At 46.8% G+C, this 22,805-nt stretch overlaps 1 protein-coding gene across 1 annotated transcript in view; it reads right to left on the reverse strand.

Moving 5' to 3' along the window:
- Positions 1-2,100: 2,100 nt before the first annotated feature.
- Positions 2,101-22,805, reverse strand: part of LOC119463652 (acetylcholinesterase-like) — a 33,510-nt gene continuing 12,805 nt past the window's right edge. Inside the window, exons 2-4 of the mRNA XM_049655307.1 lie at positions 10,339-10,528; positions 2,860-3,109; positions 2,101-2,442 (exon numbers count right to left, since the gene is read on the reverse strand). Coding sequence (XP_049511264.1) covers positions 2,101-2,442; positions 2,860-3,109; positions 10,339-10,528 — 782 coding nt within the window. The remainder of the gene's footprint in view (positions 2,443-2,859; positions 3,110-10,338; positions 10,529-22,805) is intronic.

Consider the following 22,805-nt stretch of genomic DNA (forward strand, 5'->3'; position numbering starts at 1 on the left):
TTCGTACCTATCGTCGCGATGACCACCGATCAGGACAATAAATATTTTTGTACCCAGTGTGTCCGAACGAAATGTTTTTCGTTCTGGTTTTAGTTTCGTTATACTGAAAAAAGTTCCCTTCCGGTTCCGCTCAGGAATGAAAAAAAAAACAGATCCGTAACGGTTCATAACGGCTTTGGTTGACATGCAAAAATTTTCGAAATAAAGTAACGATAAGGACATAGTACAAATTTTTCTCAAGAAGTGAAATCAGCATTCTGAGATCATACTCAGTTCCTTGATTCAAAGCATTGAGCATGATCTGAGTAGCAGCACGCTACAGAGTATACTCGCCGTAATTCAAGACCGCTATTCCAATAAAACGAACCTAAACGAACAGAAACAAAATATAAAACTTCGGTAGCAAAGCGTTGTACCCGCAGAAAACGAAATGACAAGCTCTTAGCGAGCAAGCCGTGGGGTTTGCTAGATGCCGATCTGCTAGTGCACAGAGCGGCAGGCTTAGATTAGTGGAGCGCTTCATCGGCGATTGCTCGCACAATGCCTGCCTGAGATACGCGTTCATGCGGACCCCTGAGATTCGTTTTCGTTTCCTTACGACACACTGTTCGTACCTTTGTTCAAAATTCTGCGTCGCGTCTGTGTCTTGCGCCAAACAGCATTGCTGGTCATCCACCTTCACAGAGTGTAATGCTTAATGAATTTATTTTTCGCTTCTTCCCTTTAGGCTGCTGTTTCATCACATAACTGCACACATATTTATTGTTTCTCTTTTACGAAAATACGTTATCGTTTTTACTGTTCTAGTACAACTGCAACTGCTTTAACAGGTTGCAGCGTTTACTGTTGTTGAATCTTGAAACTGACGTTCCATCAGCGGTGAGTCTTATGTATTCTTGAGAACGTGATGTAAATTTTGGCCAATTTACGCCCGCAGGTCCGGTAGATATTCTGTAAAGTAACCGTGAACAATTTATTGGTCAATAATAAAAAGAGCAATCCTCTCCGTGATTCGCGTTCGCCCTTGAAATTATGTCGGTTAAAATAGCAATGCCCAGCATAGGTCACCACTCAGTTCTCTAAATGAAATGTTTAGAACATTGTGTAGTGATAGAGTTTATGACTAAAAGAAAAGGCGCGTGTAGTATAATACGATGAAGTTTAGTACCGTTTTCCTGAAGGCTTGCACGCTTATAAAAAAGATGTAGGGTGTACAAGCAATATTTCAGATTGCTTACAGCACAACTTGCTTCCGAAGATTTGAGAGCCAAAACTCACTGTTAGGAAATAGTAATAGTCTTGTTGCTCTGACATATGTAACCTTTGTAGTAGGACTACCAGAATTTAGAAATTCTGAAAATTGTAATTTTATAGATCAATCTTAGCAACTGCATGAGATGTCGAAAAATTCGGGAGCTGCTAATGCCTTCATTCTATCAAATGTGAATGAAACATTTCACAAATTAATGAGGGGGATGTCGTAAATTTTCAATATAGGCGAACCATACTCGAAGCATACTATTCAGCGAGAAGTTTTCAAGCTTCCCAATCTTTGAAGGAATACGTACACCAAATATGAAGCAAACTGTGTCCATCTTCCTGTAATTAAATGTGTGAGCTGTGAAAACTAGCAGTAATAATACAAACCGCGTTTGTCCGAAAAGTAATGTCAGTGAGTCGATTAAAAAGAAATTATTAATCATATCGGTACATCGGTTTCAAAATAGGCTCCTCCTGCATAGTTACATTGCTTCTAGTGAGACTTCCTACCATCGAAGGCGTCAAGTTAAGCCTCCTTAGGAATGTCATTTACAAGGTACTCTTATTTTGGAAATATTGAGTTTTTAAAAATTCGTTAGGCTTCCCTCATTATTGAAATACTGATTAGCAATACTGACCCGCGCTTACAGTATAACGTGAAAGCATCTCGTATTCCTATAATACACCAAATAATATTTCTGAAAATAACGCACGTAAATCGTGTGTTTGTTAGTTTTCTTTAAAGCTTAGGTAACGACCTGTGAAGATTTCAGAGAAGAAAATTAGAAAGTGATCTGGCTGAAAACAAAAAAAGGCTCTGAATTTTGTTAAGAATTATCCTCACCGTCCTTTGACGAAATCGGTCCATATTTTTATGATTGTCTTGCTAAAAGGAATGTCACCATGGCAACCATTTTTTGCGTCCAGTGGCCTGCCGAAAACGAGGGGTACGTCGTCACCATGTGTCATTCCAAACCATGGTTGGATATTGCTGCATCTGGACACGTGGTCTATCTCGTAGAAGTAGACGCCCTTGCCAGCTTTATCCGCATCTGTGTTAGCAGCCAGCTTCCGTGCGGTGTCCATTAACCCGCAACTCACTATCGAGTCGCCCATTGTATCGGCCAAAGCCTGGCGCAGCTTTTTGTATTCATAACCCCCGATTCCTTTCATATATGTTTCCTGTAAAGTAAGAATTTGTGGAAGCATCAGACTATTGTAGAGGACACCCAGGTAGTGAATCATTTGGGGTTTTGAGATTCGCCTCGGCGGCAAAATCTGCGAAAATGTGTCTCGTAAGCTGATATAGATCAGGCGAGTTCCCTCATTTGCAGTTCGTCCTATTATGACGTCCTTGTCACCAGGAAGTGTTGCTACAATAGGGTCAACAGGCAATAGACTGTCACCGAAAATTGGTTGTAATACGCCCTTCCCTGCTTCGAGTAATGTTTCCTCTACGACAGAAATCAGTGTCGCGTTCAACTGCCGAAGACAGGAAACGAAACTTGATGAACGTGGTGGTCCAGAGCTGTCGTTGTAACACCCAAACGTGCGAGCGAAATCACGAGATGAGTTCAGTATAACAGACTGGTGTTTCACTTCACTGTTGTTGATCGCCCCGCTTTGGATTATGGCCCTTTTGAAGAGGTCTTTGCTTTCGGTCGATGTCATGTGAAGTACAATGGATGTACCGCCTGCGCTCCAGCCGAACACGGTGACTTCCCGTGGGTCCCCACCAAAAGACTGGATATTCTGTTGTATCCATTTGAGCGCCAGTACTTGGTCGTGAAGCCCCTGGTTTCCGGGAGCGTCATCTGTGCCATCGTAGAGGAATCCGAAAGACTGCAATCTGAAAAGTAATTTCGGGTAAATACAAATAGGTTATTACGTACACATTAGCCAGAAATATGATACCTGAGCATAATAATAAGAACAGTTTGGGTGCTTGCGGAACTAAAATGGTTGCTTGAATTGTAGTCTATTTTATGGCCGCAAGTTTAATTAGATTTGATGGTGTGGAGTTTTTTTTCTTGAAATATTTTCAGTTTGCGTCTATCGCTTTTTTGAATTGCAAAGAATGACCAGCGGTGCCCGGTAGACGTTTGATTTGCCTTTAAGCGATCATTTTACAGCCAGTTAGCATTGAGCACCTATAATTTTATCAGAACGTCTCCTGCTTACACAATAAATAGTTTATTCTTTTTTTTACAGAAAAGTAGATCTAAGTAACTTTCGTAGACACAATTCAGAAGCCAGTGCAGAGGGAAAGCCTCATTTGCGATTTGTAATTCGACCTTTAAGAATGCACAATGCATGTGAAAACTTTAATATTAGATGACCTGTATAGGTGCCGTAGGTGGACTCTGTTCATATCAACACCACGCGAATTGTTAATGCACAATGCTTGGCAACTATATACAACCATTTTATATATATCATCATCATCATCAGCATCATCAGCCTATATTTATGTCCACTGCAGGACAAAAGCCTCTCCTTGTGATCTCCAATTACTCCTGTCTTGCGCTAGCGTATTCCAACTTGCGCCTGCGAATTTCCTAACTTCATCATCCCACCTGACTTTCTGCTGTCCTCGACTGCGTTTCCCTTCTCTTGGTATCCATTCTGTAACCCTAATGGTCCACCGGTTATCCATCCTATGCATTACATGGTCTGCCCAGCTCCATTTCTCCCGCTTAATGTCAACTAGAATATCGTCTACCCCCGTTTGTTCTCAGATCCACACCGCTCTCTTCCTGTCTCTTAACGTTACTCCTAAGATTTTTCGTTCCATCGCTCTTTGTGCGGTCCTTAACTTGTTCTCGAGCTTCTTTGTTAACCTCCAAGTTTCTACCCCATATGTTAGCACCGGTAGAATGCAACAATTGTACACTTTTATATATATTATGACGTCTCTGTTGGCACGACGTTTATTCGGCCCGAGTACTTGGGAGCGAACCAGCAAAAGCACGCACCCGATGATGATGATGATCACACATTACTGAAGATGAGGATCGCGCAACGTAGGATGATGATGATAATATACAGATGAAGAAGACGTGCGTAATAAACGCCCACACTAATTTCTCCCCCCCCCCCCCCTCACGTGGAAGCGGCCATCCTGGCCGCAAGTCAAGGCGACGAAGAACGCCGCGTGAAGGGTTTCATGCGGGAGACATGAACGACCTCGGTGTTGCGACAACGGTGGTCTGTGGCAGCGACAACAGGAGTCACGCGATAATTGACGGACGATGTCTGCTCCAGGACGATGTAGGGCCCGATGAAACGCGGCTGGAACTTGTCGCACAAACCAGGTGTGCGAAGGGGCGTCAATAGAAGTATTTCGTCACCAGGTATCGGAAGGACACAACGTGATGGAGGGTGTCGTAAATGATCTTCCGGTCATGTTGCCTGGCCGCTGTGTTGACGCGAGCACGCTGGCGACACTGGGTGAGTCGTGAAAGGAATTCTTCGCTAGACGATGCAGATGGGTTGACAGGACCATCGAAGAAAGAAACGTCTAGAAGGGAAGTAGGCGACCGTCCGTAAACTAAGTAAAATGGCGAGTAGCCGGTGGTACGCTGAACGGCCGTGTTGTAGGCGAAAGTGACGAACGGTAGAAGCTTGTCCCAATTCTTGTGATCAGGCTGAATATATACGGCGATCATGTCGGCAAGCGTGCGATGAAATCGCTCTGTCAAGCCGTTAGTCTGTGGATGGTAACTCGAAGCTGTTTTATGGGTGGTACCAGAGGCTCGCAGGACTTCGTTTAAAGATGCGAGAGAAAGATCTTTCCACGGTCGCTTAGCAGTACTCGAGGAGCACCATGGCGCAGAATTATAGCTTGAAGGACTAAGTCGGCAACCTCCGAAGCGGATCCAATGATCACTGATGTTGTCTCAGCGTAGCGCGTCAGGTGGTCGATGGCGGTCACTATCCACCGATTTCCAGCTGCAGTAACAGGAAGGGGCCCGTAAAGGTCGATACCAACAACATCAAATGGTGCGGCGGGACATGGAATAGGCAGTAATTCGCCGGCAGGAGCAGAGGTTGAAGTTTGCGACGCTTACACGGAGAACAGGAACCGACGTATCTCAGCGACACTAGTAGAAAGGCCAGGCCAATAGTAACGGCTTCGAATGCGATCGTAGGTTTTGTGGAAACCGAGATGGCCAGCAGTCATGTCATCGTGGAATGCTCTGAGGACATCGGCTCGAAGAGAGCGTGATAGAACGGGCACCCAGCGTTGACCGTCAAGGTGGTAAATGCGCCGATACAGCACGTGATTGTCCAGCTTGAATTGTGCGAGTTGGCGTCGAAGCCGCGCGTTAGGTGGGTGAGAAGCGCCAGAGAGGTGGTCTATCATACGCCGACAATATGGGTCAGCCCGTTGGCGAAATGCAAATGTGTGATCGTTGTCCGGAGAAAGGCAATCTATTGAGGCTAGAGAGGAAACCGGCACAGAAGTGACATCCGAAGAGCTGCTTTGCGACGCAGTTGCCGAGGTGTCAAGTGGGTGCGCAGGAAGCGGGCAACGAGAAAGAGCGTCAGCATCTTGGTGTTTTTTGCCTGACTTATGAATAATGTCAAAGTCACATTCTTGCAGGCGGAGAACCCAGCGACCCAGCCGTCCAGTCAAGTTCTTGAGAGTGGAGAGCCAGCATAATGCGTGGTGGTCCGTAACAATTGTAAAATGACGCCCGTTCAAATAGGGACGAGACTTCTGTACGGACCAAACAACAGCCAGACACTCCTGCTCAATTATTTTATAGTTCTTCTCGACATCGGTGAGTACGCGACTGGCATATGTAACTACTCTCTCGTGCGAAGAGTTGTCGCGTTGCAGAAGAATGGCACCGATGCCGTGGCCGCTAGCGTCTGGGTGCAAGAGAGTCGGTTCAGTCTCATCAAAATGGCAAAGCACAGGTTCAGACGTGAGGGCGCCCTTCAACATGTCAAAGGCTGCTTCACAATATTGAGACCAGTGAAAGGGTACACCGGAAGCAAGTAGCTTGTGTAGTAGCGCAGCGATGGAGGCAAAGTTCCGTATAAAGCGACGGAAATAGGAAGCGAGGCCAAGAAAGCTTCGCAAGTCTTTAGGCCTTTCTGGGCGAGGGAAGCGAAGGACCGCAGCAATCTTGTCAGGGTCAGGACGTATGCCCTCCTTGCTCACGACATGCCCCAGGACCCTAATAGATCTGCTGGCGAAACGGCATTTCTTCGTGTTGAGCTGAAGACCAGCGTCGGAAAGGCACGTCAGAACTTCATCTAAGCGTTGCAGATGCTGCGGAAATGTTGATTAAAAGACGACAATGTCATCCAGGTAGCAGAGGCAAGTTTTCCATTTCAGGCCACGCATGCACGGTATCAATCATGCGTTCAAAAGTCGCAGGAGCATTGCATAGCCCGAAAGGCATCACGTTGAATTCGTAAAGTCCATCAGGGGTGGCAAACGCTGTTTTTTCTTTATCGTCTTCATGCATGGGAATTTGCCAATAGCCGGAATGCAGATCGAGGCTTGAAAAGTATTCTGCACCTTGTAGTGAATCAAGGGCGTCGTCAATGCGAGGCATAGGGTATACGTCCTTTCGAGTGATCTTATTGAGGGACCCGGTAATCGACAAAAATGCGCACGGAACCGTCTTTTTTCCCACTAAAACAACCGGAGATGACCAAGGGCTAGCTGAGGGCCTGATGACCTTCTGTTATACATGTCCGCGACATTTTCTGCTATAATTTTCCGCTCAGCTAGGGACACGCGGTACGGGCGACGGCGCACTATCGACGCTTCGTCTGTGTGAATGCGATGCGCTGCAGCCGTGGTTTGGCCCAGAGTCGACGAATGGACATCAAAAGAATTTGCGTGTTTGTTCAACAAAGCAAGCAGCTGCTGCATCTGTGAAGGTGGCAAGTCACTGCTGATGGCTGCAGTAAAGGTGGAGGGAGAAGCAGTAGCACAAGTAGAAGGGTCTTTGGACAACTTAGTAGTAAGGGGCACGACGCACACAGGCCCTGGGTCGGCCGCGCAAGCTACTGTCGTGCTTTGCGGAAGGAGAATTTTCTCCGATGTCGCGTTCGTGGCGGTGACAAGCGCCGAGCCATTGTAAAATCGAACGACACCTGGTGCAAAAGCGATGCCTTTTTGAAGGCAACGGGAAGAGGGCAAGACCAAGACGTCACCATGGTCGATATCGGTCGACGTAATGGTAATAATGCGCTGTCGGCCGGGAGGCAGTTCAGTATCTTCCGCAGCGATCAGGCGCAACGGCGTGTACCTGTCTTCCCCAAGTGAGTAGTCGGTGTCCGTTAGATGGACGACGCGTTGGCCACAACAAATAGCCGCGGACGCAGAAGAGAGAAAATCCCACCCTAAAATAAGTTGATGAGCGCACGGGGACAGCACAGCTAATTGTACATGGTGCAGGATATCATCGATCAGGACACGGGCAGTGCAAAGAGCGGATGATCGAACAGGGTCGCCTTGGGCTGCAACTAGCATCGGTCCATCGTATGGCGTCGTGACTTTCCTTAGACGGGAACATAAATCAGCGTGAATAACAGAAATTGTCGCACCAGTTTCCACCAAAGCATCGACGGGCACTCCTTGAACAAACACCAAGAGCATATTGGACGGGCGCGCTGGAGGAATATCAGTCCTGGTGTCGGATGCAGTTTGTCCTCCAAAAACTGCATCGCTTAGTTTTCCGGACGAATGTTAGAGTTGAGGGAGACAGGCCGTAGTGGTGACGTGGAGCGGCGGAAAGGCGAAGGGGAGCGGCGTCTGGCTGAACGGTAAGGGCTTCGGTCTTCAGTCGCTGCGGGCGGAGAAGTAGAGCGGGGTGGAGGTGAAGAGAAACGCCGGCTTTGGGAAGAGACTCCACCGGAAAAGTTGCGTTCAGAGATGTATCCCAGACGCTCGTCCTGCTGGCGCTTGCGGCAGAAACGTGAAATATGGCCGCGATAGCCGCAGTAATAGCACGTGGGACGTGACGGACGCCATGGCGGATAGTACAGGGGGCTGGGTGCTCCGCGAGTCAGTGCAGTCAAATGGGCTGATGAGAGCTCGGGCGGCATCGACGAGATGTTTACTGGCGGCGCGGCAGCAACCGACGCGTACGTGGGTAGCGGCACCGTGGAGTTGACGTTGCCTGGAGGCGTGGGAGCAACTTCCGCGTACGTTGGTCGGGGACGAGGGACAGAGGGTTGCACGCGCGTGGAGCAGGTCAAGGACGCCAGTTCATCCCTGATGATGTCACGCAAGGCTGCGCTAGAAGGCGCGCTGGGGCACACGGACGGTGACGACAAGCCCATTGACTGTAATTCTTCGCGTATCATAGCTCGTATCATCACACGCAGATGTGGGTCCGCCGTAGAAGAATAGTCGCCAACGTCTGGCTGAAGGAGAACAGACTCAAGTTCGTCCAGGCACTGACACGTTGTGACAATGTCAGCGATTGTAGCGGGGTTCTTGATGGCAAGAGCATTGAAGGCGACACATCTAATGCCCTTCAGAACGTGGCGCACTTTGTCTGACTCTGGCATAGAAGAACTCACACAGCGGCAAAGCGCAAGAACATCCTCTATGTACGACGTGTAAGACTCGCCTGGCTGCTGTTGGCGAGTATCGAGGGTTTTCTTTGCGATGGTAGAACGAACGGCCGGTGTACCAAATACTTGGCGCAGCTGCTGCTTGAAGGCAGCCCAGTCAGTAAAGTCTATCTCGTGGTTAAAGAACAATGTCTTCGCCACACCCGTCAGGTAGAAGGAGAAGTGGCGGAGCTTGTTGGGGTCGTCCCAACGATTAGCGGAACTTACTCGCTCGTAGTCGTCCAGCCAGTCCTCCACATCTTCTTCACGAAGACCAGCGAAGAGATGGGGGTCACGCCGGTGGCTGCTTAGGATGTAAGGGGTGGCTGGTGGTGTCAGAACGTTAGCGATAGAAGTGGAAGGTAGTGCGTCCTGAGACATGCTAGCGGACAGTGGGCGCAAGCGGCTGCCTGAACGTAGCTCCAGGGGGTAGACTGAGCGGGCAGAGGACTGAGGATCGAAGAGCTCCTCCACCACTTATGACGTCTCTGTTGGCACGACGTTTATTCGGCCCGAGTACTTGGGAGCGAACCAGCAAAAGCACACACCCGATGATGATGATGACCACACATTACTGAAGATGAGGATCGCGCAACGTGGGATGATGATGATAATATACAGATGAAGAAGACGTGCGTAATAAACGCCCACAATATATATATATATATATATATATATATATATATATATATATATATATATATAGGGAGAGAGAGAGGGAGCACGGCAACCTTACTGCTCTAATCACAGCATTTTCTGTTTTACTGTCTCTCTCAGTTGCTCTACACTCGCCACATGAAAGCGGTGGGCAGACACCTAAGCTAGCCTAAACAAAACGGCGCGAAAAGCGTCACCAGGACACGTGACAGTCTAAAATCTCATGTGTAGCTCCATGGTGATATCGCAGAGTCTGCAAGCTTGCAATCTACGGCACCTGCGTACACAGCTTTGTAATTATTTATCGAAACGTTGCTGTGGTTGACTTCTTTCAATGCTTTACAACGCTAAGTAATTGTTCAATATTTTTTTTTCTCTATATATTCTAGTTAAAACTGCCTCCCGTGTGTCCGGCATTTTTTTTTCTTGTTACCTATACACTGACACTGTAGCCCTCTTTTAATATTCGCCTAATGTTGCTGCAATAAATAATTGTTGTCGTGATTACGTTACAACCTGCTTCTATAACTGTTTGTGTTTCCTTGTAATACTCGAGTGGTTTGTTATTAGTGTATAAATAGTTCCGCAATTGGTAGCTAATATGAACCTATGGTAGTGAACCGATGTGATAGGGGACGAAACATTCGTGAAGATCATCAACGTGGCCTTAGTATTGTAATACTCCGATAGTAATTGCAAAGAGCAAGACATCGCAAACACATAAAATGAGTGGAATACAAAATAAAGTATGTTTAGAACATGAAAAATATTTATAATTTTTGCAAGGATTAGTAGTTATGACACGAAACGACAACTGAGTACAACTTCTTGTACCTGTACGCAATCGTGACGACGATAATGCCACCCAGACTGGCCAAGTTTCCGCCATCGTCTAAATGCATAGCAGCTGAGCCACTTCGAAACCCTCCTCCATGAAGCCAGGCCATGACAGGAAGACGAGTAGAGTTGTTCGATGTAGGCGTCCACACATTAAGAAACAGGCAGTCCTCGCTTTTAGGGTGACCTGAAAATGCGCGTAGATTAAATATACGGCCGCAATGTCTGCAGAATTTGAGTGACTAATTAACACTAGTTGCTATCTTATGTTGCAGTATTGCGCTGAACTGCTTACACACTACATAAATTCTGCTTATAAAATTAAATCCTGAGCTGTATGAGCATTGTGAAGAAGGTGAAATTCATTCATTTAGCCAGTGCGCAGAATAACCATGTGAAAAATGGCTGTTTATCAAAAAAAAGTTATCTAGAGAACTTGCTAATATATACCACGTTTCTCGACTAACGCAGGTGCACATGCTGGCAATTTTTTCTCTTTGTCATTGAGTACCCAAATATGGTTATAATAGGCTTATATTTCAAATTACTTGCATAATTTCTAAAGCTAAAATGCGAAATTATGCATATAATTTGATACCATAATATTCAGCAGTTTCACAGCACACTACATTTATACCAATAACTTTCTTCGTTTGAAACTTCTGGCACACAGCACGAAAAAAGAATGCACAGTGAAGGCAAGCCCGCTCATTTCGCGCGCTCGTATTAGGGCTCTCCAAATAGGTTTTCATAAAATTTCAGTCGAAAACTAATCCGGTAGTTGTCTAAGCATGCGTAAGCTTCGTGCCACTTGCTCATCTCCACGCAGTCCAGTGTCATTATCAGTGTTATTACACTTGATCTGGTCAGTATGAATGACCGCGCTACGGAGACAAAAACTGGTGCGGCCGGGGGAGCAACGTGCGCTCATGACGTCCCGATCATCATAAGTCCTTATCGCTTTCTAGCTCCTCGTCCATCCGTGTCAAACCAATATTAACTGTGATCAAAGAACTCCGGCGGCGGCATGGACCGATCAAACGTACCCTGGCATGTCCGCGCGCACCGTATCTTGAAAGCGATCTGCGTAGCGAACAGAGAGTGCCGACTGCTCATAACTCTGCGCACTTTATTTTCTCCGCTTCGTTTGCGTTGAAGCGCCAAGCGGCACGAAGGTAAAGTCACTCCCTGTTGCGGGCTCTATCTTGAAAGCGATCGCTCTATGGCGAAAGCGAAGGGACCGACGGACGGGCGAACATACGGACAGTTTTCTCTTTCGGTAAGTATATAAATGCTTACGCATTTCGAAAATCAACGCTACTCAATGGCTGACTTCGTGACAGCAACAAAAGGACAACACGACCGCGTAGCGAATGGTTTCTGCTATAGTCGGACACAAGTCTGCAGTGAAACCCCGTCCACGCCCTCATAAGTGCCAGCCACTGTTCCTCCGCGAGGCTGCAAATAGTTCGTACTTCAAACCTGCCCTGTTACCTAAATAAGGCGGAAATCACGAAAATATAGTTATAAGCGCGTAATTTTAAACGTTTTCACTCATCCATTATAGTGGAACGGCGAAAGCCTAATTCTTCATTGAACTGAAATAAAACGCTTGCAACGTAAAAACCCGGAGTGCGGCACCCATCTTCACAAAAAGCAAAAACCACAATTTGGGACAGTTTTGTGCAAAATTGCAAATACTGTAACGTTTTACAATAAACGTTTATATCCAATAATTATTATTATCAGCTACTGCGTTATAAAAGATTTGGCTGCACAAAACGAATTGGGGCTTAGACACGCTCCAGTCAGACTCCAGTTTCCAACATGGCCGTCTCTGTTACGGAAGCGTTTCTGGCTGAGCACGATTACGCATCTGCCGTTCCTACGTTATCGAGCTGGCCTTGATCCACTGCACCGTCATCAGGCGTGCCTCAGGCGTGTCAGGCTACTCCGACGACCCCGAGCCAGTTGTTCGAGAGAAACAGCAGTGGGAGTGCACTGTGCAGAGGCACTCAGCAAAGCTTGCTGAATGTGTACATGAAGCTACGGAAAGAGCAACCAGATGCAGCAATCACGCAGATATGTGAGAGGGTGAGCGGCCTGACCAGTGTAAGCGTCCGGAGAGTTTTCGATGTCAGAAGCACTGTCCGAAACATGTACGGTGAGCTACGCATGCCTCCGCGGAAGCGGTCCAGAAGTGAAGGCTGTAAGAGGCACCTGCATACTTATGAGAGCTTCACACTAACCGTACTAAGAAACTGCGTTCACTGCTTTTTCCGCCGCAACGATATCCCAACAGTGCAGAAGATGGCTGCGGAATTAGCATCCGCTAACACAGATCTGCTGACCCTTCAGCCGTGGACCAACCGCCGCCTCTTCTTGGACATCGGCTTCAAGAGCGAGACACGTGGGAGGAACTCCTTGCTCATCGAGCACGAAGACTTGTTGCGGTGGGAGCACAAGTATATTTACGGGATTGCTCGGTACAGGTAAGAAGGGCGCAAGATATTCTATCTTGATGAAACGTGGGTAACTGTTGTCCACACAGTGAGTAAAGTCTGGGCTCACAAGACAGTCATGTCGTCATGCGACGCGTACTTGCGCGGATTGACAACGGGGCTCAAGCAGCCGTCGGGAAAAGGACAGCGGCTGATAGTGAGTCATGTTGGTAGCGAGCGCGAATTTGTTGCTGGTTGTCTGGATGTGTTCCTGGGAAAGAGAACAGGTGACTACCACGACGAAATGAACGGCAACCATTTCGAGACGGTAGTTCAGCTCGGTCGTCGATAGGCTGCCACAGCGAAGCGTCATTGTCATGAACAATGCGTCCTGCCACTCCAGGCGCGTGGAGGAAATCCCTTCGCAGCCACGGCGGAAGGCAGAGACCCACGACTGGGTAGCCTCGAATCGATCCCGTGCCATGCCGTCATGACAAAGAAGCAGCTGCTTGAGGCTGTGGCCACCGTCAAGACCAAATTTATCAAGTACCGGGTTGATACGGCTGCTGAAAGGGCTAGCTGTGTTGTCCTCAGGCTCAATCCATATCACCGTGAGTTTATCCCCATAGAACTCATTTGGGGAAGATTAATAATGGAGTGGCAGCTATGAACACCTCATTCAAGACCAAGGATGTGCACAACCTTCTCCTTGCTGACGTGCAGAAAGCTACACCACAGAACTAGGCGAAGGCTGTGCAGCATGTGAAGGGCGTCGAAGCACACTTCTGGGAAATGCGTGGGTTTAGTGACAAGATGGAGCAAATCATCGTCAACCTGCGAAGTCATAACAGCAAGTCTGAATCGGAGCTTTCAGGCATTGAGCCTTTTTCAGGGTAACCAACTGTATCGTACCAGCTTAAAGCAGCCAAGTCAAGGTTGGCCAGCCTTCTGAATGCCACTTCAAGCCTATTGCCCTTAACGAACAAATTGCAGTGCATCACATGCTGCACTGGCTGAAGCCATGTGCAAGTACGCCTTTATTTTAAATTCAGGCGCTTGATGTGCCTAAGCAACTTATGGGCTGTAAGGAACACTGTAGTGGAGGGCTTGACTGTGCCCGCTGCCAAGTCTCAGCTCGACTACACGATGGCTGACGCACACTCCTCCGGCGCCCTCACTGCTGCTGCTTGGCTGTGCCCGCTGCCACGTCTCAGCTCGACTACACCATGGCTACATCCATGCTCACCTGAGCCCTTGTGGTGCGATGTCTCAACATAACTTCCCTGCCCTTTTGTTCTGGCTTCATTAAGTCGCATCGTTATCCACTCTCTGCACGACATATATCACCCAGGTATTTGGGCTACTCAGCACCTTCTTACCCAGTGCTATGTCTGGCCGGGAATTAATAGTGATGTGCGTGCTTGGACGCGCATGTGTCTGCCCTGCGAGACGACAAAGGTCTCCTGTCATAGCAAGATGCCTTCCGATACCTTCCTTCCACCCGGGCGTCATTTCGACCATGTCCATCTCGGCATTGTGGGCCCTCTACCCATGTCTGAAGATTACCGTTATATAATACTCACCATGGTCGACCGTTTCACACGCTGGCCGAAGGCTGTTCCCATTCATGACATCACTGCTAAGACTGTTTCCCGCGTTTTCATTTCTGCTCGGCGCGTGATGACCGACCCCCTTGTAGTATACTGCAGAGATCACAAGACTACTCTGCTCACTTTCACAAAACTGACCGGTGAATTTTTCTGAGTTCAATAAATGTGTTTCACTGCCAGCTTGTCTTCATTGATGTCACCATTATCCACACAATGCACATCTCTTTAATCACAAGGGCACACTCCAATAAACATATTCTTGATGGCAAAGGACATGGTTAGGTTTACAAAGGGACAAGCTTAGCTTTGCATCCATCTTCACGGAGTGGAAGGGCCTACATATTTTTTATCCATCCAGGTTCCTTTCACGTAAAAGTATTTGAAAGGGTACGTTACTCGTACTCATGTTACTTGTCACTGAATTGTCGAAAACATACTTTCACTTAGAACATTACAAGGGGTTCAGAAGGTTCTTCTGTTACCACAGCTCTGGCCTAGTAGTTTAAGCATCCGCCTCGCATGCAGGAAGTGTGGAGTTCTATCCCCAGTGCCGCCGGGTACCCATGGGTGATGCAACGGGTACAAGCTATCCCTTGGCCTGCTGTTCTGCTTCTCTGGGGTGAAATGCTTGGAAAATGGGTCTGCAGCCCCTCCTTGTGTAAATAAAAGTAATGTGTGGAATGGGATTCTCTGGCCAAAGGCGCCCTTGCGCCATAATGTTCAACATCAGGTGGTTGTGCTGTGAACCAGCCAATGATCAGGCGTGAACAATTTGTCAATCACTTTTGTAGCAGTTTTCTCCTTTGCAAAGCTGCACTGTTTTCAAGCGTTTCATATAAAGCACAACCAAGGCTTTGGCCATATGAGTGCTGTTGGTCAAATGTGTAGCGTTTTTTTTTCATGTATATTAGCGGCGAGAATTTGGAGTGGCGCCCTCTACGAGTGACGTCACGGCCAGGACGGCTCTCGCTCGGCTGCTGCGCGCGCTCGTTGCCTTCGTGCATGCTTGGGGTATTGGTGGCTCGAGCCGTACTAATTGAAGGATAAGCCGGCTTCTTTTTACTTTCATGCCTGAGCGGCATGCAGTTTCTTCTTCAAAACCACAAGTCGTGAAAATTTGCGGCGTGAATATCGCAAGCTATGTAGCATTGAAAGGGTATACTGGTTTTGCAATGCGTATATACGCAGTGTCTGTCCATAAACTTTGGGTAAAAAGAATGTCTGCAATTTCAACACACGAAATTATGTATGATGCTCCGCAAAACACGTAATATTGTCTTAGTGCTTAGTTATGTGAGACATTGCATTTTTACAAGGAAGAATAATCTTGGTATTGGTATTTGATGTCAATATTATAAATGCATGTTAGAATAAAACTCCACCGCGAATCTTCTATGATGATTCGTATTACTATGGTGATTTGTTCTAGTCAAATATTGCTACTTTAGTATTGCGTAAAACGAAGAGTTAGGCGCGCATTTTTCAATACTTTCACCGTTCTCTGAAATAGGCACCCAGAAAACGCATTGCTCATGGCTGTTAACACGATGGCGCGTCACGTATAGTATGTATATACTTCACGAATACCATAACAGTATTCACCTGAAAGAACAGTTTCGTGGTTAAGATCGAGAGCCTATCAATTGCACGCGAGAAAATGTTTCATAGTGACCCTCAGTTGCCTTTACCGAAATCTGGCACAGCCCTTGCACACCTAAACCACGAACTGTGGTTATGGCGAGGCACGCATTATTCGCGAAACCCATCAATTCACTACAACTTCGAATTGAAACCATGAAGCAGTTCTTTAAGCGCCAATTTCAATGCCTAAGGTATACTCTAGGCTAAATAGCGCAGCGTAGGCTGCACTGAAGAGGAACATTCAAACGCCTTCTGCCTCACCATGTCTCGATCCTGCGTTGTTTAACTGCACGAAACAGAGAATTATTCGCTTCGTGAGTACATAAAAGAGAACCTCCCATACCCGCTTCATAGAGAAGACACCACAAGCCTCAAATGAATTCACTTGATTTTTGACCTCCACAGGGGAATAATGATATCTTCAATAAGCCCCATACTGCTAATGAATGAGGCTTCGGCTTCTTTCTAGCTGCAGCCATACGGTCCAAAAGGCATGTTTTACTAAAGAATTTTGGCCGAGCGGCCTGTGTCAGTTCGCCAAACAGATTCGTGGTGTCTGTTCCTCAAGAAACAAGCAGCAGTAAATTGCACAAATGAGTTGAACGTGTAGCACGGAACAGTGAATAAATATTGGTACATTCCTTTGCGTATTCTGCAAATTACTGTAAGCCTGAATTACCTTCACTTCAAATTAACGACACTTAAACTTAACCGCTGAAGAATGTCCTAATTTTGAGTAGCAGTTCAAGAAACAAGTGGTGCTGGTTGAATCTAAACTGCAGTGTCAGGTCGTTTTACTGCCGAGCGTTTCTGTGAAGAAATGAAAACTTAGATACTATACCATGAGCTACCCGTCATTAGCAAACACGTTTTAATGGGTTAAAATCAAGGTAAACGCAATAGTCATATGTAGCAGACATAGTGGCATGCTCGTTGCACCACTGCAGGTATGATATCCTAACTGGATTCTTGTGTGCTATGTTTATGCCTTTATGGTTTTATTAGTCGCGTGCTATTTATGCTTTTTTATTAGTACCTCAATCTGCAAAGTCAAGATCCGCGCATGAAAAACACGCAAAGGGCTGGTCTGAGCTCCTTTGGCTGGCACTGCAGCATTGACCTTGAGAAATAAATTGTCTGGGAAATAAGCTCTTTGAATAATTTTGCGCGAATGAAGACGTTGTAAAAATGTATTTGAGATGACCGTCGTAAGTATACAAGCACAGGGAACGACAGCGAACAAACGGAAACATGGCAGAAGGCGCCCGGACAGCGCCCGAACGGCAGCAGATGACAGGCGCGAGTCCGTGCCCTGACATCACGCAAGCGGCGCTCGCAGCGCCCCTGTAGGTCGTTGTTGGGGCTAATAGTAGTTGAAGACTACCGTTAAGACCTCTATTTTGGGTAACGAAACATTCCAAATGAATTTGAAGTGTCTTACAATACGTATTCTGCGCGGGATTTTTTCAATCATGCACGTATATGAGCTTTTTGATCCATGCATAGCATAAAATTCTTAGGCAGACTTCCTTCAGTAGCATCTATTCTCACCCAGCTACTTGTAAATATTTTCCAGTGGGCATAGTGTTCAGAAGCTAACTACAGGGTGTAATTGGTCCTGGACAAGTGGCAACTGTTGCCGCTAGGTAAGCCCAGTTACAGATTCCCTCAGGATGCCCACTGGGTCGGCTGTTTGTCCAAAAATGCAAATGCTAAGGAACCCATTTCTCAAGTTCTTTTTGGTAGCATATAACGAATGCTGGCTTTGCCAGTGTGTGATATGAGGCTGCTTTGGATGTTTTGTCTCGCTACAAGGTTGCTCAAATCTTTCCACTTCATGATTCCTTTACAAGAGTTTTGGTTGTACCATAACTTATGGTTACGGATGTATCATAATGGTATCATTACAATTGGTAATAATTTTAATTGTACAATTCAGCAGGACAGCCAAAAGCAGTGCGTGGGCGACATATGTCTCCAGCCAGTGTGTGAAACACTTAAGTCAGTACTTTAGTCTATATAGTCAATAGGTAGAACTGGGTCAGCGTCAACAAATGTTTTTTCTCGGCTCAAGCGCAGAAAAAATATCAGTGCCGTCCCCATAGGACCAGTCTCTAACGTGCTCCATCCCTATTACAGTGCATTAAAGTATACAGAGAACTGACATTTTTACACTTGTGTTTCCTCTTCTCGGAACAGAGGACATTGACAGTGGGTAGCAAGTTGAGTTCATTGAGTCAGGATTTCTCCTTTCATGGCAAGGCAAGAAAAACTTTAACTTCATGTGTTGTTTCGACATGAACTTGCATTTTGTATGGATCAGTGCATTCACAATTGCTTCTCCGCAGTCGACCCATTGGGCGATACTCAACCATAGATCTCAGGCACGATCTGTATCTCCTCATGAAGCCTCCCAATGGGCTACAGCGATGAATAATCAAGTTAACACCTGACAGAGGGAGAGAGATGTAAAGGCTTTAGTGTCAATGCTATGTATGTATGTACATCTGTTGAAGTTGATATTTATTTGCATGATCACAATGCGGGAATGCTTGGGCAAAAAAGGAAAATCAATTCACCTCAGAAGCGTGCGAGCCCCACATACAAGGCACACAAAAAGGGCTGCAATAAACAAATAGATGTATTTTCTCCTAGTCTAATGCATGCTCTTTGTCGCACTGAACCCTCACTGAGTCTGGGGTCTCTTCATTCGGGCCCAACATCACAGACTGCTTGAGTGGAAAATCAAACACAAAGTCCGTTAGTAGTCTGTGTGTCAAAAATGTCTTGGCACAACACTAAGTCAACACGATCAGCAGTGAAATGCTGACCCACCAACATTGCCTTGTGGACTGCTATATAATGGTACTCTGCATAAATTACTTTTGTTTGAGTATCTGATGAATTGAACATTGCCTGTTTCTACCATCAAAGTACCCAATGCACCTAAACCAAGCACCTATCTAGGGCACAAGAACTTCGCAAATGTCTAATCACATGTAGCTCAATTTTTAAAGTGCAACAATAAAAACAGCCAGAAATTAGATTTGCAGTACTCTGCTCATGGCATTCGCTAATAAAGGGTGCTACGCCTTTGACGTCTGGACATACTCTTATGTATGGTACGGTATGTGGTGTTAAGGAGGAAGGAGGAGGAAAAAGAAGAAAGGAAAGGCAGGGAGGTCAACCAGACGCATGTCCGGTTTGCTACCCTACACGGGGGAAGGGGATTAAAGGGGTGAAAAGAAAGGAGAGAGAGGCAAGAAAGTAAGAAAGTACTCGCAGTATGAACATGTGCAGTTGTCCAACACTTCACAGTCGGTCACTGAGGCCAGTCGACTTCATGAATTTTAACAATTCCCCGTCGCTTTGTGAGCCTGCGACGCGTGGGGCCAAGGTCCAAAATCTTTGTCTCTGAAAACGGTCTCCTGTCTAGTTTGTTTAGCACACTCCTGAGAATGTCGTGTTCGGTCTCATAAAGATGACAAAAACACAACACGTGTTCCACCGTCTCTTCACAGTTGCACGAGTCACAGATTGGTGTGTCGGACATGCCCAGAAGGAATGAGTATGCTTTTGTAAAAGCCACCCCTAAGCACAGGCGGCACAGTAAAGTTGCATCACGGCGGGGTAAGTTCGATGGAATTTGTAGCCTCAGTGTAGGATCCAGCCGGTGGAGATGACACTTCGTAAAAATCGGGCTGCTCCATGACGTTTCTGTCTCGGTTTGAGCGAGTAAACGAAGACCCCTCGCTGCGTCTGTCCTTGATAAGGGTATAGGAACAGTTAGGGTTTCCTTATGGGCTGACCGGGTGGCATCATCAGCAAGGTCATTACCGACGATGCCACAGTACCCCGGCAGCCATTGAAAGATGATGTCATGTCCGTTCATGAGGGCTCGATGGAGAACCTCTCTGGTCTCAAACACCAGTTGTTCTTGTGTCTTGCGTCGTAATGCTGACTGCAGACTCTGAAGGGCTGCCTTGGAGTCACAAAAATGACCCACTTTCGAGGTGGTGTTTCTGCTATGTAATTAACAGCAGCACGTAGGGCGGCAAGTTTTGTTGCCGTAGAAGTCGTTATGTGGGACACCTTGAACTTGCTTGTGACTTGTAAGGTCGGCATGATAAAAGCGCCTGTGGAGCTGTTGGCTGAGACAGATCCATCGGTGTAAACCTGCGTTCTTAATTCATATGCATCGTTAAGCAATGACAATGTCAACTGTCGTAGAGCTACCGTGAAATGACGGAGCTTTTTCGTAATTCCCGGAATCGTGAGGTGTACTTGTGGCTGTCGTAGACAGCACGGGGGTGACAGTGGTCTTGCTGCTGGTGTAAATCCCGAGGGGAAGGCAGCCTCGATGTGTTGCAACAAGTTTCGAAAACGTGGCCTGAGGTCTTTGTGCCAGCAAAGCAGCAATGTGATGACTAGGTACGCGACACAGGTGTCGAATGTGCGCTCTGAGGTTGTCAACCGTAATGTATGTTGTAATCAAGTAGTCTCTAGCAATCACGATTGTTGCATGAGTCGAGGCGCATCGTGAAAGTCCAAGACATGTCCGCAGAGCCTGGCCTTGCACACTTTGGAGGGTACGAATATTTCTTTTGCATGTGTTCGCTAAAACCGGCAAGCTGTATCGTAAAAATCCCAGAAACAATGTTCTGTACAGCTGCAGCATGGACCGCACCGACGTTCCCCAAGTTTTTGCCCACAGGAACTTCATTATATGTATAATCGAAATTAGTCTCCGCTTCAGGTAGATGCAGTGGGGGCTCCATGAAAGGTTCCTGTCAATAATCACACCTAAGAAGCGGTGAGACTTCTGGTATATAATAGCCTGACCATTGAGAGAAACAGGGTACGGTGTCATGGGTTTGCGCGTAAACGCAATGAGCGCACATTTTTCGATGGACTACAGGCCTTGTTTTCTGAGATACGAACAAGTTAGGCTGGCTGCCCGCTGAATTCTTCCGCGCACTTGAAGACGAGTCACCGCAGAAGACCAAAGACAAATATCGTCGGCGTAGATGGACAGGTGTATTGTCTTGGGTAATAGTTCAGCAAGGCCAATCATAGCTAGGTTAAAGAGAATAGGGCTCAATACCCCGCCCTGTGGGACGCCGCCGTAGGTATAATAGTTGGCAGAGGGGCCATTTTTGGTCTGCACATAGAAGGACCTTCTGGTCAAATAATCTCTGATCCATTGAAACAAACGGCCACCGATTCCGACAGTCTCCAATGACTCAAGGATCGCTTCATGTGTGCTATTATCATACGCCCCTTTCCCATCAAGAAAGAGCGCCACTGATGTGCGCTTGAGGCATTTTTGTTGCTGTGTGCACGTTGTCAGGTCGATAACATTGTCTATTGAAGACTTGCCTCGCCGAAAACCTGTCATTGAGTCAGGGTATATATTGTGGCGTTCAAGGTACTATTCTAGGCGTGTAAGGATCATCTTTTCCATTACTTTTCCTACGCAACTTGCCAGGGCAATAGGGCGATATGATGTCAGGTATAAAGGCGACTTTCCTGGTTTTAGTAGTGGTACAAGCCGACTTATTATCCCGAAAAGCCACAGCGCACAACGGCAACCACGAATGCTGAACCTCCCGCCGATAAACTGCCTGAAGAGGACAAACAAGTGATCGCGATGCTTCGAACAATGATGAATGCCATTCGCGTGCTCCTAGGCAAGCTAAAAACACCGTCAGCTCAAAGTGCACTACAGGTACTGGATGCTCTAAATCCAGTACTTGCAAGCCTTGAGTAGACACCAAATACTGTCAGCCTTGAGTAGGCTCGTCCAATACTGTCATTTCGCACTGAGGTCAGACAAGCTTCGATTTTACAGTGGAACGCCAGAGGCTTGAGGTCCCGCATCTCATCCTTCCGTCCATATATTTTCACACATCGGATTCCCATAATCGTTATTTGTGAACCCAACGTACGTACTCTCATCAAACTGTCAGGCTACGAACCATTTTTATCGTCGACGTGCAAGGAGCGCAGCAAAATTGTCGTTTACATCCGCACGGATTTTACGTATGCCCAACATGTGCAGGGAACGACAGGTTCCTGTCAATAATCACACCTAAAAAGCGGTGAGACTTCTGGTATGTAATAGCCTGGCCATTGATAGAAACAGCAGCTCTTACCGCGGACTAGGCACCAGTACAACCACATGATGACAATCAGTATGTATGCCTACGTGTAAGAAACACTTGTCATTCACTCTCATTGGTGTCTACTTATCGCCGTCAGGACGATTTGAATGCGACAGACTGCGAGACATATTGTTACATACCAGTGGTCCTTGGATTATAACGGGCGATTTCAACGCACATCACTTACTCTGGGGTAGCTCGGCAATCAATTCCAGAGGCAGGAGTCTGGTGTCATTCGCCAATGATCACGACCTTCGTGTGATGAATGATGGTAGTCCTACATACCTGCGAGGCCTCCAGTACAGCAGTTGCCTGTATTTGACTTTGGTATCGCGATGCTTCAGCTCAGAAGTACAGTGGTTTTCAGACATAGAAACGCATGGAAGTGACCATATTTCCACTTACTTGAAGATAAGGGGGCTGAACAATTCCTCCTCGTCGAATGCAGTACAACGTATCAATTGGACTAAATTTAAGTTACATATGGAAAATGCATGCAGAGAAGACCTGGGCCATAGCCTAGATGATACCATCTCAGAGGCAATGAGAGAAGCTTCATGCCTCCTAACGATGACAGTGAACCGTTCCCAATTTGACGTAGAACTGGA

This window comes from Dermacentor silvarum, chromosome 9, assembly GCF_013339745.2.
Source record: "Dermacentor silvarum isolate Dsil-2018 chromosome 9, BIME_Dsil_1.4, whole genome shotgun sequence".
Lineage (NCBI taxonomy): Eukaryota > Metazoa > Arthropoda > Arachnida > Ixodida > Ixodidae > Dermacentor > Dermacentor silvarum.